This window comes from Gobio gobio (assembly GCF_949357685.1).
Source record: "Gobio gobio genome assembly, chromosome: 18".
Taxonomy (NCBI): Eukaryota; Metazoa; Chordata; class Actinopteri; order Cypriniformes; family Gobionidae; genus Gobio; species Gobio gobio.
In genome coordinates, this window is record NC_137111.1 from 41,443,696 (window position 1) to 41,460,931 (window position 17,236).

Consider the following 17,236-nt stretch of genomic DNA (forward strand, 5'->3'; position numbering starts at 1 on the left):
AACATAAAGATGGTGTTTGAAAGTTACGGTTGGTGCTCGGTTTGTGTGTAAATGTACATTTGTTGACTAAGCGTTTTCCACTTTTGATGTAATTTCTAGCGTAATTGTAGTAATATATTGTAGCAATTAAATATTCACTTTATTCGCTCGTTCTATTTTGCTGTAGATCATTAAACAGTTACATTAAACCGTTACGTTTTGGAGGTGCCATCATGTGCAAACGCTGTCTACAACAAATCAGCTGCCTACGTTTTCAGACGCAACCCTGGTCTGAGCCTCAGACGTGCCCATGGACCGCTGGCTGAATATCTGATGCATATGGCTAGGGCTGGGCGATATAGCTGAAAACTGTATCACGATATAAGGGTTTCATATCAGTCCATATCGATAATTATTGATATGTTTTATGACCTATTTAAAATAAGGACCAGGAGAAAAATATTTTTCATTTAAACATTTTTATTTTAAACTTAACCTTCCTCTGATTATAATCCACTCAGTTATAAAGGCAGAAATGTCAACACAACCATGGAAAAAACTCAAATAATTAAAATATAAACAAGTCTAAAATGTAAAGTTTCAATTATCTCTCAACATTAAGGTGCAGTGCCTCCATTATTTCTTTGTAACTGTTACCATTTAGATGCTTTGTCATAAGGCACTGATGCAGAGTAACATTACTCTCCATGTAGTTTCAAAGGCTGAATCTGAAATCGCCCCCTTTACCCTACATAGGGCACTATTTGAGGGGACAGCCACTGATACAGTTCACTTGAAGGAGTGAATGAAAACAAGTGAGTAAAGTAGGGAATATTGATTGAGGGTTTAGGGGGCGATTTCGGATTCAGACAAAGTAAAAAATAGCACAACTGCAAGCGTTGAGTATAAACACGTCCCCTAACGAACGAGGCGCGCGCTGCGGAGCCAGACGAAAGTATAAAGGCTGGTAAAACAAGTTTATGGTACTACCAGTCTTGGTGGGGACGACAGTCTTGCAGACGACATTGATCCGACTACGGTCAGACTTATACAAACCAAAAAACTCCCATACTAGCGAGCTGACTTGTTTTCCTGTTTTATTAACAATTCCCTCGCTCGCTGCAGCACTCACTTTTCACTTATCACTCCACACCGGTTCTGTTTACTGAAGAATGAATCCAACGAGACAACGATATGGTGCAACCAAACAAGATACAGTTACATGATTGGCTGTTAGCCTGTCACTCCCTACATTGCTTGGTTACCAGAGAGCAAGTGCCTTTGTTCATGCAACCAAACTTGCTTCGCAGCCTCTGGTTTCTGCCGACGAAGAAAAATATTATCGAACGTTTTATCGAACACATTTTTTATTGATATCGATTACGTGTCTATCGCGTAGCCCAGCCCTACATATGGCATATTTAACTGGAAACACTTCAGGATTTTCAAAGTCGTCATCTGATTGGTTGAATTCTACAGGATGTCTTGGAGACGTGTGTCGCGTTCTTTAATGGTCCACCTGAAAAAAAAGATGCCGTGAAGCCAAACCCGCTCATGGAAGAAGAACACTGTCGTGTTTACATCTATGACAATGAGCGCTTACCAAGATCAACTAAACGCTGGATTCTCAAAGTATGTGAAGTATGTAAAGTTTGCAGCTTAGACTCTTGAAAATACGTCAAGTTTTACACACAGGTCTGTTATTTTAGGGATGTTGGTGTTACATTTTCACGTTCCTAAACATGACGTGGAACAAAACAAACTGTGATTGGTTGCATTGCATGTCAGTCAGACGACCTCTGGGCGATCCTTAACCAATGAAAGCTGCAATGGAGTCCGGACCTTCTGCCGTCAGTCTGAAGGTCCGGCTACACGAGACTAGGTCAGTCCAGGTTTAGGTTTGATTTGCTGTGACCACTGTGCACATTAACCAATAACATTAAACATTCTTGATTGATTTAAAAATTCAGCTTTCAAAGGAATATTTAATGTCTGCTAATTAGAGTTAATATAAAGGTCATTTTCAGGACGTGTTATGTCGAGGCTTGTCTCATGCAATGCAAATTATAATTTATAATTAGAGAAATTAGCTAAACATTAGGCTAAAAGAGCATTATGTGGTTGCTAGGTGAATTCTGTGGTGTTGCTAGGAGGATTCTATGGGAATCTGAGAGGTTGCTATAAGACATTGAAAGGTGGTTGCAAGGCAGTTGCTAGGTTGTTGCGATTTTTGACCAATCACTAGGGTGTTCTGAGTGGTTGCTAGTGTGTCGCTTGGCTTTTATTAGCAGTTGTTTGGGTTTTCTATTTGGTTGGCATGGAGTGATTTCTTGGACATTGCTATGTGGTTGCTAAGATGTTGTAAGTGGTTTCTAAGGTGTCGCTAGGTGGATTGTATGGTGTTCCAGGTGGTTAGACATTGAGAGGAGTTGCTTTGGTGTTTTGGGTAGTTGGTTTTTAGGCAGTTGCTAGGTCTTATAGATGATTGCTATGTAGTTTTTGGCCGTTTCTATGGTTTTCTAGTTGGTTTCTAGAGCATTGCTAAGCAGTTGCTTGGGTGTTCTGGGTGGCTCCTATATGGTTTCTTCAGACATTTACTTTGGTGTCCTGTTTGTTTGCTTGAGCTTTGCTATGAGGTTGCTAGAGTGTTGCTATGTGATTTCTAGATTGTTCTGGGTGGTTGCTAGGCAGTTGCTGGGTATTTTACAACAAAATATTTTCAGTCAATCTGTTACTTGCCTTTTCTTTGTAATTTTGTGTCAATTTCTGAGTTCTGTGTTGTTTTGAAGTAAAAAAATGTCAGTGTATTTTGGATTTTAGTGTTTTGAAAGTGCCACCGAGTCATATTGTTTACTTCTGTTGCAGGAATCAACCAATGAATCATTTGCTTGTAGTTGTCTATGCATATTAAGGCAAGATAGGAGAATGCGTTTTAACAGAAAAAAAAAAATACACACATCACCTTAAAAGCTATAAAACCACTCCAATAGTCCATTACAGAATCCCAGGCAGCGTGCTTTCAAACGGATGATCATTCAGAGATAATGAGGTGTTATGTCAGCAACTGCAGTGTGCGTCTCTTCATTAGCATTAAGGTTAATGCAGATCAGAATGAAAGTCAGGATTAATGATTGTGTCAATCCGCGCGACAATCAGCCCGGCAGCTAGCTAGTTAGTTTGCACAACAACAAACTTTTAACTCTTAAGAAAAATGTGTGTGTTTGTTGGGTCACATTTGCATTTGTAGCTTTGTGTTTACAATCGTTTGCAGATCATAAAACAAGATGATTCAGAGAAGAATATCTGAACAAATGAATCTCTTGATTATGCTTGTATATAAGAGTTCGACTGACACAAACTCGTTTTGTCTCTCCTCATCTGTTTAGTGGCCATTCTCCGGCTCTTCATTCACCTCCTCAATTACAGCATCCGGCCTGAGGAGTGGCGTGATGGAGGGATTTTCATAACTGAGAGATATAAAACGAGTGAATATCTCCGATTAACCTGGAGGGCTGGTCTTTTCAGTGAGGGCTAGTCTGTGGTTATCGTCCTTTATTTCATGCGCTCAATCTCTCTATTATTTTCTTGTTCGTTCTGTGTTTTCCACTGTAAAGAAACACCTCAGGTTAAATGTTTATTGAACTCTGAAACTATTTTCTCTGTCCGGATCAATTCACCACGTTGCGCTCACAAACGGCTTCGCCTGCAAAATCGAACCTGGCGGCAGGATATGTGTGTGTGTGTGTTAGCAGTGTTCTTCATTAAGTGCGTTTATTTGTATGTAATATATACAAACAGTAGCACTGAGCAGTAGAGACCAGAGAAGTTGTCGTAAGTATCAGATTTTTGATTAAGCGTGTCCTACCTCTTGCCTGATTGTAACCCTTCTTTTTTAAGTTATATTCCACTTTTTTCTCTTTTGTATTTTCTCTGTCATCTCTCTCTTTCTTTAGACGTTCTGCTAATGCCAGTCTTGTGCACTGAGCTCCTCCCCCATTTTATTTTATTTTATTTTATCCTATAATCTAAATTCCAATACTATCATATTTTTGCTGTTGGATAAACAACAGTGTTTTTTTGTATTATGTATATACTATTATAGTATTTATTAATATTTTGAATTGAAATATTCAGTTAGTTTGGGAAATTTCAGTTCGTTTTCAAGGATTCATTTATATTTTTTAGTTTTGTCCGTTTTTTATTAATATTTGTATTGGCATTTTTTCAGCTTTATTCAATTAATGAATATTATTTTTAATAGTTAATCACAACAAACAAGTGAATACAATAAAGTCAAGAGTCAAGTAAATAATGAATGTAGATTTTAACTAAAATAATTTACCTTTTACAGTTTTTGCTGACTAATTGTTTTTTGAGATTATAACTATTTTCACACCGTTTTTCCCTAAATGAATACAAGAAAGAGCAATTTTTAATGACATTCATTTTTATGAACCAACGTAACAATACTATATCAATTATCGGAGGTATTTATTTAATCAAGTTGAACTCTCATACTGCAGAATTGCTTAATTACTCTAATGACACTCTCCTTAGGAAGCTTAATAACCAAATAAAAAGCACATTAAAACCGTTGCGATATTCATAATGTTGGTTAATTTTATATCTCCAGAAAAAATAACAGCAAAAACATTCACTATATGGCCCAGCTCTAACAAATATAGTAGTATACAGGGTTTGCAGGTCTACCATGTTGGTTTGTCAGTTCCTGTGTGTGCGTGTAAGATCAGATAAGAGCAAAACCCTCAACCCATCTTCTCCTTTTTTGTGTGAGAAAGAGAGATTACGGCAAAAAAAGAAAGAGAGAAGGAGACTCGAAGAGATGGAGTGATTGTAGCGACAGATAAGTGTGGACTTAGTAGAGATAAGCAGCAAGTAAACACACACAATAATCAATCACAGATTCTTCTCACCGTGCTTACCATTTTTGCTTTTTGACTGTGTTTATGTCTGTGTGTGTGTGTTTGGGGGATGGGGGGTCGGTATGCTTGCCTCACTTTCCATCCGAACAATATTCCAGATATTCCTTCTCATCATAAGTTGTTGTGACAGCTCACACAACTGTGTGGTTTTCAGTCAGCAGATCTCGCCATCACTGTAACCGCCAGCTGTCTCACTCGAGCATTAGCTCTGTGTTTAATCAGAGCGTGTGATGCAGTGTGTGTACAGTATAAAAAATTGCACTTTCTTAGATAGTGATGAGTCATCATTGAATTTACTTCCTGCCATATGTCCTGTCTTCCTCTCACCGGCCTCGCGGAAGAGAGAATGACACTAATGAGGGACTTCCTGTCATCTCTCCATTTGCTCGGGATCTCTCTGTACCTGTAACAGCGACAAGAGACAGAAATGATTATTGCAGAACAATTTATTACTTTTTTATGTGAGGTTTGAAGTTTTATTTCGAGTCCGTCCGATAAAATCCCTGTCAAAACACACTCTCACATTTGTAAGAATGACGAGAAAGGAACTTTTTGCAGGTGTGATGGACGGTGGAAGCTAAATTTGGCTTTTTTATGAGACTCGTGGTTGCTTTAAGCATCATCATCGTCTCAGATGTTTCTCAAATTCCCTGGGAGAAGTGAAAGTAGACACAAATTAGAGCTATAAATTCACATGATATCAATGACGATATTGGCATTTAAAAAAAAAAAAAAGGAATATTGCAGTATTTATTATTGATGATGTGTGCACATTTTTTTAATTCATGTGCCGTATTCTTAAATCAAAATAACTTCCCCCTCCCTCTTGCAGCAACATTTTGTCTATTGTCTAATGACGTGTTTACTGGTGCGAGTGCGGGACTAGTCTGGCTCCGCCCTCCTACGTACTTCAGCTCAATTTTCATTTTCCTTCAGTACTCCGTCTGGGATTGTGGTGTATATTCTCTGGTTTTCTCCGGTCAAATTTTAACCGGTCCAATCAGAGAACAGAAGCAGAGGCTGAGAACGATGACGTTGATGTTGTGCGCTAGTTTGAGATGACATACGTCACGACCAAACATTAGCGATTGGTTATGGCGAATCCAGAGTGGATCTGGGCAAATCCAATAGTTTTAAACTTGGCCAGACTCTCTGTACAAATGAAATGTACGAGAGTCTGGTTGGACCAGGCTAGTGTGGGACAACCTGTCTCACTCACATGATATTGACCAATAGCAAACCACAACCATCCAATCAATTCCCCATGGTCAAAATTAAGTCCTGCCCTACATTTTTTCTTGTTTGAGAAGCTGTTTCATTCGGATATAGTCACAATAGGGCAAAAAAAGACTAACGCAACTTTCATTTCATGCCGACTGTGGATAGCAGCTCAGAATATTTGGATGAGAAATATTGGTCACGTTATATTAGGTGTCTTTAACTACTATGTACGTACATCAAAAAATAAGTGCAATGTACTTACGTATTGTGTTGATGTTGTATTGCAAAACACTTTTGCTGCTACTGCGGTGTGATATGGGTAAGGTTAGGGGCAGGTTTGGTGGTATGGGTAGGATTAACCTCCTAAAGCCTGGGATACACTGCACAATTTTCGGCTGTCCCAGACAAAAGATTGCCATCGTGAAACAATCGTGACGATTTCTGTGATCGTGGCTCCTAATCGGTGGTCCTATGTCGTACAATGGGAGAGGGTCAAAGACGGCCATTGTCATGGTCTTGCGACAGATAGCCTACAATCATTTTCTGACAGTGTCAGAAATTCAGCATGATCATTGCACAGTGTGTTTGCTACTACGACTTATGTCTACTGACCAGCCAAACATGAAATCAACACGACATGGCGCTAAAACTTAAAAAATCTCAAGCTGCCCTTTTCCCCTTCCTTTTTAGACACTTTTTTTCAGCACACATAAAAACTACAACTGCCAAAGTGTGATTCACCATGGTCTTTTTGTTTACCACTAGCGCATGCTGATGACGTTTTATTCTTCTATAGAAACGTGCATCGTAGCCTACGAGTCAATAGGTGTCATCATCATAGTCTACATACATGTCGTACCCAAGTTTAATAGATCCATGTCCCACAGTCTGATTTGTAATGATTTTATAGGATTGATAAAATCGTGCTATAAGATTAAAGTCTTTTGAATTGAGTATTCTTTCATGTCATTGCATTATTTAGAGCATAAGAAACAAATGAAGAAAAAAAAACAATTATATATATATATATATATATATATATATATATATATATATATATATATATATATATAAATCTATATATATATATATAAATCTATATATATATATATAAATCTATATATATATATATATATATATATATATATATATATATATATATATATATCTATATATAGATATATATCTATATATATATATATATATATATATATATATATATATATATATATATATATATATATATATATATATATATATATATATATATATATATATATATATATATATATATATATATATATATATATATATATATATATATAATCGTAAGTGGACACCAGGACCCAGTTGATTCATAAAATGAACATGAAATGACATGTATTGGCAAAATCAATGTTTTTTTTTTCATTCAACAATCAATTTTCAGGTTTCAGGATTTTTTTAACCAAACTTTAAAGATGATTCTCAACTATGTTATGAAAGATAAAACAGAATTAATTGATATACCATTTTACTTCATGCAATATGTGGGTATGCATGGGTTTTCCCATTCAATGCAATGTATCATCACTTGATCTAATTTGCATATTAATGTGGTCTTGGAGAAATAAGTAATGAAAAAAGAAGTTGTAATAATGGGAGTAAACGTTGGCAATAATATTACATATTTTATAGGAACATTAAAATGTAATTTCTTTCCCTATTCACTTGTTGTGTCTCCCAAATTGCCTGATAAACATGCTTTAAGTCCCGGTGTCCTCTTTTGAGGACATGTATGAAATCCTGTTTTGTAACAGAATGTCATATTTTGATTAGAAACCTCATAACTTTTTCCTGAGATGTTGACAATTTTCAAGTTTAACAATTTGAAAATTTGTCAGATTTAAATAATGATTACAAAATATTTAATTACATATAATATTATCATTTTTCCATAAGTGCTAAATTTGATCAGTCAGTCATTTTTAAAGACCAATGAGAAGTTGTTGTCCTGGTGAAACCTCAAATTAAATGGTATCTCTCTCTCTCTCTCTCTCTCTAAAAAAAAAAAAGAAGCTCTGAATGTGCTCTTTACAGCACATCCAGACTTAAAACTGTGACATAAAACTGTATGGTGTCAGAGAAGTTCACAAAAATATAATGTCTTCATGCGAGGACAGTGGCACCCAGGAGGTTAAGGGTGGATTAAGAGTTGGGGGATGGGTCAACAGTATAATTATAGATGTAATTACTGAAATTAATTACAGATGTAATTGCATGCAGGTATTTTTCCAAATGTAAGTACAATGTAAAAATATGTATGCACACAAAAAGTGCATTGTATCAAATTATTCATTTAAATGTTAGTACATAGTAGTTAAATACACCTAATATAAAGTGGAACCAAAATATTTGAGTCATATTTTGATTGCTGACTTTGACATCTGGGCAAATTTGAAGAGAGACTGAGATGTTGTTGAGATCTCTTGTGAATTTGTTGATGCTAACAAGGTTTTTTTTTTCTTAGGAGAAACACCTGAGGAGGAGAAATGTTTGCTGCTCAGCTCTGGACAATGAAATACAAAATGAACTCAAATAATAATGGTGCAACATGACTCTGTCTATCTCTACAGGGGGTGAACAGTATGTTTCAGGTGGTCCTGACAGGGAATAACTCCGATCACTTCAGCATCTCTCCCACCTCAGTGCAGGGCAGAGCTGACCTCCGCGTGCGTGTGGCCGTCCCGCTGGACTACGAAACCATCAGGAGCTACAGCTTTTCTGTGAGTGTAGAAAACACATATTCATTCATCCAGATTAACTTCCCAAATCTCACTTATTCAATCTCTGGGCGATATCATCAGGTTTTGTAGGTGCCACTCAAAAGTTTAAGGTCAAAGATTGTTAAAATATTTTTGAAAGACGTCTCTTATGCTCACCAAGGCCGCATTTATTCAATCAAAAATACAGTAACAACTCCAACATTGTGACGACAGTTTTAAAGATCTGTTTACTTAATACATTAATACATTTTACATCATTTTTTTTTATGTTATTAATTCATGTGATGGCAAACCTATAGTTTTTATTGTCAAAAAAATAAATCAGAAATCATTTCAATATGCTGATTTGGTGCTTAAGAATGCAAACTTCAAAATATATATTTTTCAAGGGTAAGACATTTTTTTAAATAGTAAAGACTTTTGATTGAATAAATGTTGAATAAAAGTATCTTTTTATAATAAAAAAAAAATGTACTGACCCACAACAGTAGTGTGTATTCATATGTGAATTGTGGTTCAGGCACACATATGTTAAAGGGATAGTTTACCCAAAAATGAAAATTAGCCCATGACTTACGAGTACATTAGGAGTTATATTAAAAATGTCCTGGCTCTTCCAAGTTTTATAATGGCAGTGACTTGTTGGGTTATTTTTGAAGTCCATAAAAGTGCATCTATCCACCATAAAACTGCTCCACGCGGCTCCGGGGGTTTAATAAAAGCCATCTGAAGCGAAATGGCGCATTTATGTAAGAAAAATCTCCATATTTAAAACTTTATAGACTAAAAATTACTAACTTCCGGCAGTCAGCGTTACGCAGGTCGACTTATGGCGAAAGAGTAACCCTTGAACCTTTGATGTATAGATACACGCATGTGTATTGATGAACGCAGAAGCACAGAGGATAGAGCAAAACAAAACACCGGTCATGAATTAGAGTCTAAAATGAGAATTTTTTAAGAGAAATGGCGGAGGATTTCGATATAAGAGAAGAGGAGCTTGAGTTTGTTGCCCAGCCCTATCCATGAGAGCGTCAAATCTTGTGATGCTTCTATACATCGAATCAGGGGTTACTCTTTTGCCGTTACACTGCCATTATAATGCTTGGAAGAGCCAGGACATTTTTTTATATAACTCCTATTGTATTCGTCTGAAAGAAGAATATCATATACACCTAGGATGACTTGAGGGTGAGTAAATCATGGGGTAATTTTCACTTTTGGGTCAACTGACCCTTTAATATTTTAATGGTCACAAATACTTACATTATCAGTATACAAGCAAATATGTAAAATATGTATTAGGACAAATGTGTTAAATTTAAAGCCATTTATCACATTTAATTGATCTAACTTTAAATACTGTAAATCAATTTTATATTGTATTAACCTTAGTTTGGATTTATAAAGATTTGAATGTTTCTGAAGTTGTACATGCATAAAAAGAAAGCCTTTGTTTATCGATATTATCAAATACATTCAAATATTTGCTTCATCTTTACCTTGAGCATTTTCTATGAGACGCAGACAACATTGCACATTACATGAACAACAGTAAAGCTCTGTCTTCTCTCAAGTGCTGCTTTTTATTTAAACATATAGAATACACGGAGACTAGATGATCATGCGTGGGTAGTGTTTTTAGGGAAATACACACAGAGATTTAGAAAGGGGAAAATGAAATACAAATCGATTATTGGCAGTGCTGTCATGCTGCTGGAGTTCAGCTGTGTTTCTGCAGTTGATTTAGTGTAAATGACTGGAGCTGCTCCCTACAGCGATGGACTTGTAGCTGAACTGACAAATGACTGCAATCTACACCGGCACAAAACACACTCAGAAACTGTTGTAGACCCGTACAGGAGATTCCTTCAAACAGGCACTCAACCAGTTTGTAGCCTTGTTTCTCGCAAACAATCGGTTCTGATTCATCTAAAAGTCATGACTTCAGTGAATCGTTTGGAAACTGAAAAAATGACTTTTTAGAGAGTATTACTTGGGTGGACAATACATTTTTTTTTTCCTTTCATCAAACTGAAATAACTTTATCCTCATTTGAAATGATTTGGGGAAAAATAGTATTAAGCAATAAAATCAAGGCCTACATTTGAGAAATATGTCATATTATTTAACAGATTAATTGTATTGAGAATACATTTTGCTTGTTGCTTGCATGTTGTTTTCAAATGCACTGTTAAAAAAAAAAGCAAAAATGTTTTTCATGCTCATTCGCCACATCTAATCATGTCAGCAGACATAGAGAGAGAGAAAAAAAAAAAACATAAAAGTGATAAAAAACACTTTCATTTAAAATAGTTTTTTGAATGTGAAAATATTGGTTTTGTTCCAAAACCTAGCAGCTGTTTAGTGCCTACGTAGGCAGCTGTCTGCTAAGAACATTCTAATGGAGCATTCTAACTGAAATGTAACCTTATGACTGTGACATCAAGTGCAGTTTATTTAACTTAAATCTTAACATAAATCAAAATGCAAAACAAACAAGGCCTGGCCTGTCCATGAATAAACTCACCACCAACGGGTTATAACATCAATACTGGACATAGACACATGGCAACCATGAGGGCATAAATACACAAGGACTAATGACTAGACAAGACACAACTGTGAACAATGACTAACCAATGAACCAATGACAACATGACACAAGAGACTAGGGAAGCACATGACATGATCACAAGAGGGCACAATGAAATCACATGACAAACCAGGAAACACAGTGAACATGGCAAACTAATGCTGCGTCCCAATTCGCCTACTTATACTACGTCCTAAAATTATGTACTCTTTTTGTGAAGAAAAAGTACATACTTTTGAGTGTTTAGCAGAAGAGTATGCAAGCTTTGGGACATACTACTTCGTCATCTTTAACGGACTCTGTTGCTTAGTTACGTGCAGCCCGTCCCCTTTTAAACTGCCCTGTCAATCATCGTCACAGTTCAAATCCTCCACATTCAATTTCATTTCCTACCGTATCGGAGAGAAGCGTAGTCGCACGTTGATCTGCCATTCTTGGGTCTTTAATGCAGAGACTCCTCTCATGTGTTTGCAAAGTTAATGGCCAAACATATCATTACAAAAGTTCTCAATGCTGCTGCAGAAATATAATGTGGCTAACATTGAAGAAATATCTTTTCGTCAGGTTTAAATACTGATAATTGCTCACTCAAACCCCTTTATCTAATCCTCTCTACTTAACCATCAGACTCGCGTAACCGTCATGTTTGTAGTTTTTTAAAACTTCTTATCCGCGTTTGTAGTTCTAATCGAATCCTCGTCCATCTCGTGAGTGTGCATCGATCTGCACTTCGAATTATGACCCGAAATAGTAGACCATCTGGGAATCTTTGGAATACTCTTTTCAACATACTACGATTTGGGATCCTAATTATTTTTTCGAATACAATTTAGTACGGATAGTATGCGAATTGGGACGCAGCGTAAGAAACATGACAGTGAACATTTTTCCGGCTTTCCTATAGCTCAAACAGTAGAGCATGGCGCTAGCAACGGCAAAGTCATGGGTTCGATTCCCAGGGAAAGCAAGAATTGACAAAAATGTAAAATGTGTACCTTGAATGCAATGTAAGTCGCTTTGAATAAAAGCGTCTGCCAAATGCATATATGTAAAATGTAAATGTAAACATGACAAACTAAGAAACATGAGAGTGAACATGACAAACTAAGAACGTGAAACAGGAACAAGAAACAAACCATGACACACTGACAATGACTGATTGTCTATACCGTGCATAGAACACACAAATACTATGTACAATATCTCATTTTAATTAGACTGTATATTTTTTTATTGATACTTTTCAGTACTGAATGAAATATATATATTTTTTCCCATCTTAGATGATGCTTTAAAATGCTTCCTCTAGGTTTTTGTTGTTATTTTATGTGATGTTGTTGATGCTGATGGTGGCTGTGGTTACATTGCTGCTCTTTTCTCCAGTTGTATGCCAACGAGTCTCTGTCGGAGCATGTGGGGTTTGCTCGGGTTTTCATCAACCTCATCAACGAGAATGACAACAGGCCGATCTTCAGCCAGGCGCTTTACAACATCAGTTTACTTGAGAGCACCGCTGCTGGGACATCTCTAGTGCAAATAAAGGTGAACACACACACCAGTCGCTTTCTCCAGCGCTGCGTCTGAAATCTTGTACTGTGAGAGTAAGTACTACATCTGAATTTAAATTTACTTCGCGACCATTAAAAAAGTATGCTTTGTATAGTAGGAATGTGTGTAGTATGGATGAAATTTGGATGTACTACATCTGCCATGTTGTTACTGTCACGTGACCTACCAGTGTCACTTCACTGCCATTCATAAATCCTCTCCTGTGGCCTTATGGCATTTTAAAGTGTCCATTGAATGCACACTTCAGAATCTCAGCGGAAGTAGTTGGTCATCTGGGGACTTTTCACCTGCTGTTTTTCTAATACTATATATTCGGACATACTACTCTTTTGCCATACTATTTTTCGCACACTATATAGAAGGGAAGTTTTCAATTTCGGATGCAGGTGTATTAGAACTGCATGATGTTGCTTGTAACATTGGTAAAGTGGGGGCCAATGATTTCAGTGATGTGGAATATGCGGACAGAATCGACGAATCCAGTCATAAAAATGTACTTTACAGTTACAGAATTTTGCACATTTTGCAAGTAGGCTGTACAGACTAGTCGACTAGATATGGACTAGTGTCTGTGAATTTTAAAGCACTAAAAGACTGCTAATTAAATATGATCTGCCTTTCATATCGTATACACCTTCTGGGCCCTATTTTAACGACATGAGCGCATGGTCTGAAGTCCGAATCCACTTTTGCTAGTTTAACGCCTGAAAAAAACAGTCGGCACACCAGGCGCATGGTCTAAAAGGGTTGTACCTAGTCTCTTAATGAGTCATGGGTTGTGTTTTGGGCGTAACGTTCAATAGACCAATCAGAGTCTCATATCCCATTCCCTTTAAGAGCCAGTTGCACTTGCACCATGGCGAATTCGCTATTTACCTGTTGGAAGTTGCGAGCGAAAAGACTGAGCATTTCACTAGAGAGGAATCCGTTTATTTTTAATATTTAAAACTGTTTGTGTGCTGCTGCGCATCCCTGTGTGTGTAATAAGCAGAGTGTACGCACGTTGTGCCACCGCCTATAGATGCATATTACTAACACTCCCTTTAAATAACACAAAAAATACTGCACTATTGACTTTAGACCAGGTTTTTGTTGGTCAATGGCGTAGTCGATTTCAGTTTCCTCAAAAGACCAGCACGCCAACAATGCGCCCGAACACACCTTGTTTTCAGACCAGCACACCCATGGGTGAACAGATGGGCGCGAGTGCATTTGCTATTTAAACAACAAGGCGCTGGACGTGAAAATGATAACTGCGTCAGGCTGAAACTAGCAAAAACATGTACGTTGTGCCTGGCGTCGCATTGCACCGGGTGTATGATAGGGCCCTCTGTGTTTCTCATGGTAACAATATGATTATACATTAGGATGTTAGGATTCTCATCTAAAACTCTTTGACATCCATAAGATTCCTCTCCCTTTCACTGTGTCACGTCATTTATTTGATTTCAGCACACAGACTGTTTCCAGAGTGCTGAAGGTCATCCCACACTAGGAGTATAAATCACTGTGAACAACCACATGCAGCTCATAAATTCAGCCTATTATCACTCTCCCTCTGTCACTCTCGCTCATGGACGCTATGGAGTTCAATACTGATCGATATGCAGTCCAGGCTCTGGAATCAGGTGCTGATCTGGAGTCTGTGCAAGCTAGTCCTAATCATAAAAACTAATTCTAGTTCAGAGCTTCTGCATTGTGAGCAGTCCAAGAGCTCTTTGCCGAAACTCAAATGCACAGAACAAATGAAAATGATGGTGCCATTTGTCGGGAAAAGCCGCTTAGAACTTTTTAAACAGAACTTTTCTGTTTAATATTAAAGGGGTCATATCATGACGAGTCAAGTATTCCTTGATCTTTTGAGATCAAAGAGTGTGATGTACTATGAAAACACTCTGTAGCTTTCAGAACTTCCTCTGCAGTCCAAAAGGAGCATTTATTGAAAACAAACAATAACATATTCATTGGCAAATAACTGCTTGTCAAAAATTTGGCCTGTGATTGGGATGGATTTGCAAGCTAATGTAGATTCATGAGGTAAAAACTGCATATTATTATCTCTGTGCCAATTTGGTTGATGTTTCTATATCTCTGATCATTTAAGTTGGACTTTAAATGTTTTATAACTTTACAAATGGACTTCAATCTGAAAAAATTAGAGTATGACCCCTTTAAAAAAGGGCCAAAATGTAAAGCATGTTTTATGTTTTTTTTTTTTTTTTTTTTGCTCTTTTATAACTGAGGTTAGCCAATCAATCGCAAGATAGACACAATTTGCATACAAACAGCTTAAAGGTAGGTACGGTAGTTTCATAAAAGGGTCAGAGAAGGTGAAAAAATGTAAATTATGACTGTTTCAATATACTTTGACTAACATTATAATTGGGTTCAGAAAAAAATTAAATGATAAATTGGATGTCACTTTTACAAAAAAATGTTTTATGTGTATGGGTGTCCAAGTCGCATTTTTAACTCAAAATCTGAATACGGAATTATTCCTCATTAAATTGCATTTTTGTTACTGTATTTTGGGGAGGATTTTATTCAATTTTTATGAAAATAATAGCACAAAAAAAAGAAAAACAAAACTTATGATTGTCCTAAAAAACGTTTCATTAAGCAAAATGTAATTTTGCGGTGAGCACTGCAGTTCATAAATTTGAAGTCAGTAAGATCTTTTAAATGTTTTTGTAAGAACTAGGCTGCATTTATTTGATATGGTAAAATAAAATAAATAAAATCAAAAATATATATCGTACTGACCACAAACTTTTGAACATGTATGTAATGGCATCTCTAGCTCTTGTTCTCTCTCCATCTCTGATGAGATGTGTGTGTGTGTGTGTGGCAGCGGGTCTTTTATGTCGATAAATGCTGTCTGCTCTTTGTCACCGGCTCACTCATGACATGTAACGGCCTGTAAAGTCAATAGAGTGGTAACTTTACCTACAATGCCCTGAGGAGTAGCTGAAACACAGTTATGTGGTTGCAGCCTTATTACTCTCGGTTCTAGCTTTCTGTTTTCTTTTCCCTTTTTTATAACATCTCAATTCTCTCTTTTCCTTACCAACCATCGACTTCAAACAGCTGATATAAAGAGCTTTAAACAGTTGATTGTGTTCTCAGATTCTTCATTTTCTTTACCTAAATCTTTGACACTTTTCCATTGCAGCGTTGCAGTCACTGTTATTTCCTCCAGGAACTGCAGATGTAGTTGAGTCTGTACCTCTTATTTTGTCTCTGAGGCTCTGTGTGTGTTAAACCGATGTCTGGACTGCTGCTAATGTGCTACTGTTAACTCACTTGAGCAGTTTAGAAAAAGAAAACACACACACACATCCATATGTTCCAACATTTACATACTTGTCAGATACCTGTCAGCTTTGACTCATGATGGATGCTAATTTTTTTTCTCAATTTATTTAAACTATAATTTCATTTCAAGTTGCACCATTTTGCTTGCTTGTTTAGCTGACCATTTTAAATGTGTGTGTGTATATATATACACAGATGAGGCATAACATTATGATAGGTCAAGTGAATAACACTGATTATCTCTTCATCAAAGCATCTGTTAGTGGGTGGGATATATTAGGCAGCAAGTGAACATTTTCTCCTCAAAGTTGAGGTGTTAGAAGCAGGAAAAATGGGCAAGCGTAAGGATTTGAGTGAGTTTGACAAGGGCCAAATTGTGATGGCTAGATGACTGGGTCAGAGCATCTCCAAAACTGCAGCTCTTGTGGGGTGTTTCCCGGTCTGCAGTGGTCAGTATCTATCAAAAGTGGCCCAAGGAAGGAACAGTGGTGAACCGGCCAAGGCTCATTGATGCACGTTGGGAGTGAGGGCTGGCCCGTGTGGTCCGATCAAACAGATGAGCTACTTTAGCTCAAATTGCTCAAGAAGTTAATGCTGGTTCTGATAGAAAGGTGTCAGAATACACAGTGCATCTTTCAGTAGTATAACGTGCCCTGCCACAAAGCAAAAATGGCTCAGGAATGTTTTGGGGAGCACAACAACGAGTTTGAGGAGATCTCCCAGATCTCAAACCATTCGAGCATCTGTGGGATGTGCTGAACAAACAAGTCCGATCCATGGAGACCCCACCTCACAACTTAAAGGACTTAAAGGATCTGCTGCTAAAATCTTGGTGCCAGATACCACAG

At 37.0% G+C, this 17,236-nt stretch overlaps 1 protein-coding gene across 1 annotated transcript in view; it reads left to right on the forward strand.

The window, feature by feature from the left end:
* Positions 1-17,236, forward strand: part of cdh23 (cadherin-related 23) — a gene marked incomplete at its 5' end in the record, with an annotated part of 329,690 nt that overhangs the window by 190,789 nt on the left and 121,665 nt on the right. The window contains 2 exons of the mRNA XM_079843313.1: positions 8,759-8,908; positions 12,888-13,046. Coding sequence (XP_079699439.1) covers positions 8,759-8,908; positions 12,888-13,046 — 309 coding nt within the window. The remainder of the gene's footprint in view (positions 1-8,758; positions 8,909-12,887; positions 13,047-17,236) is intronic.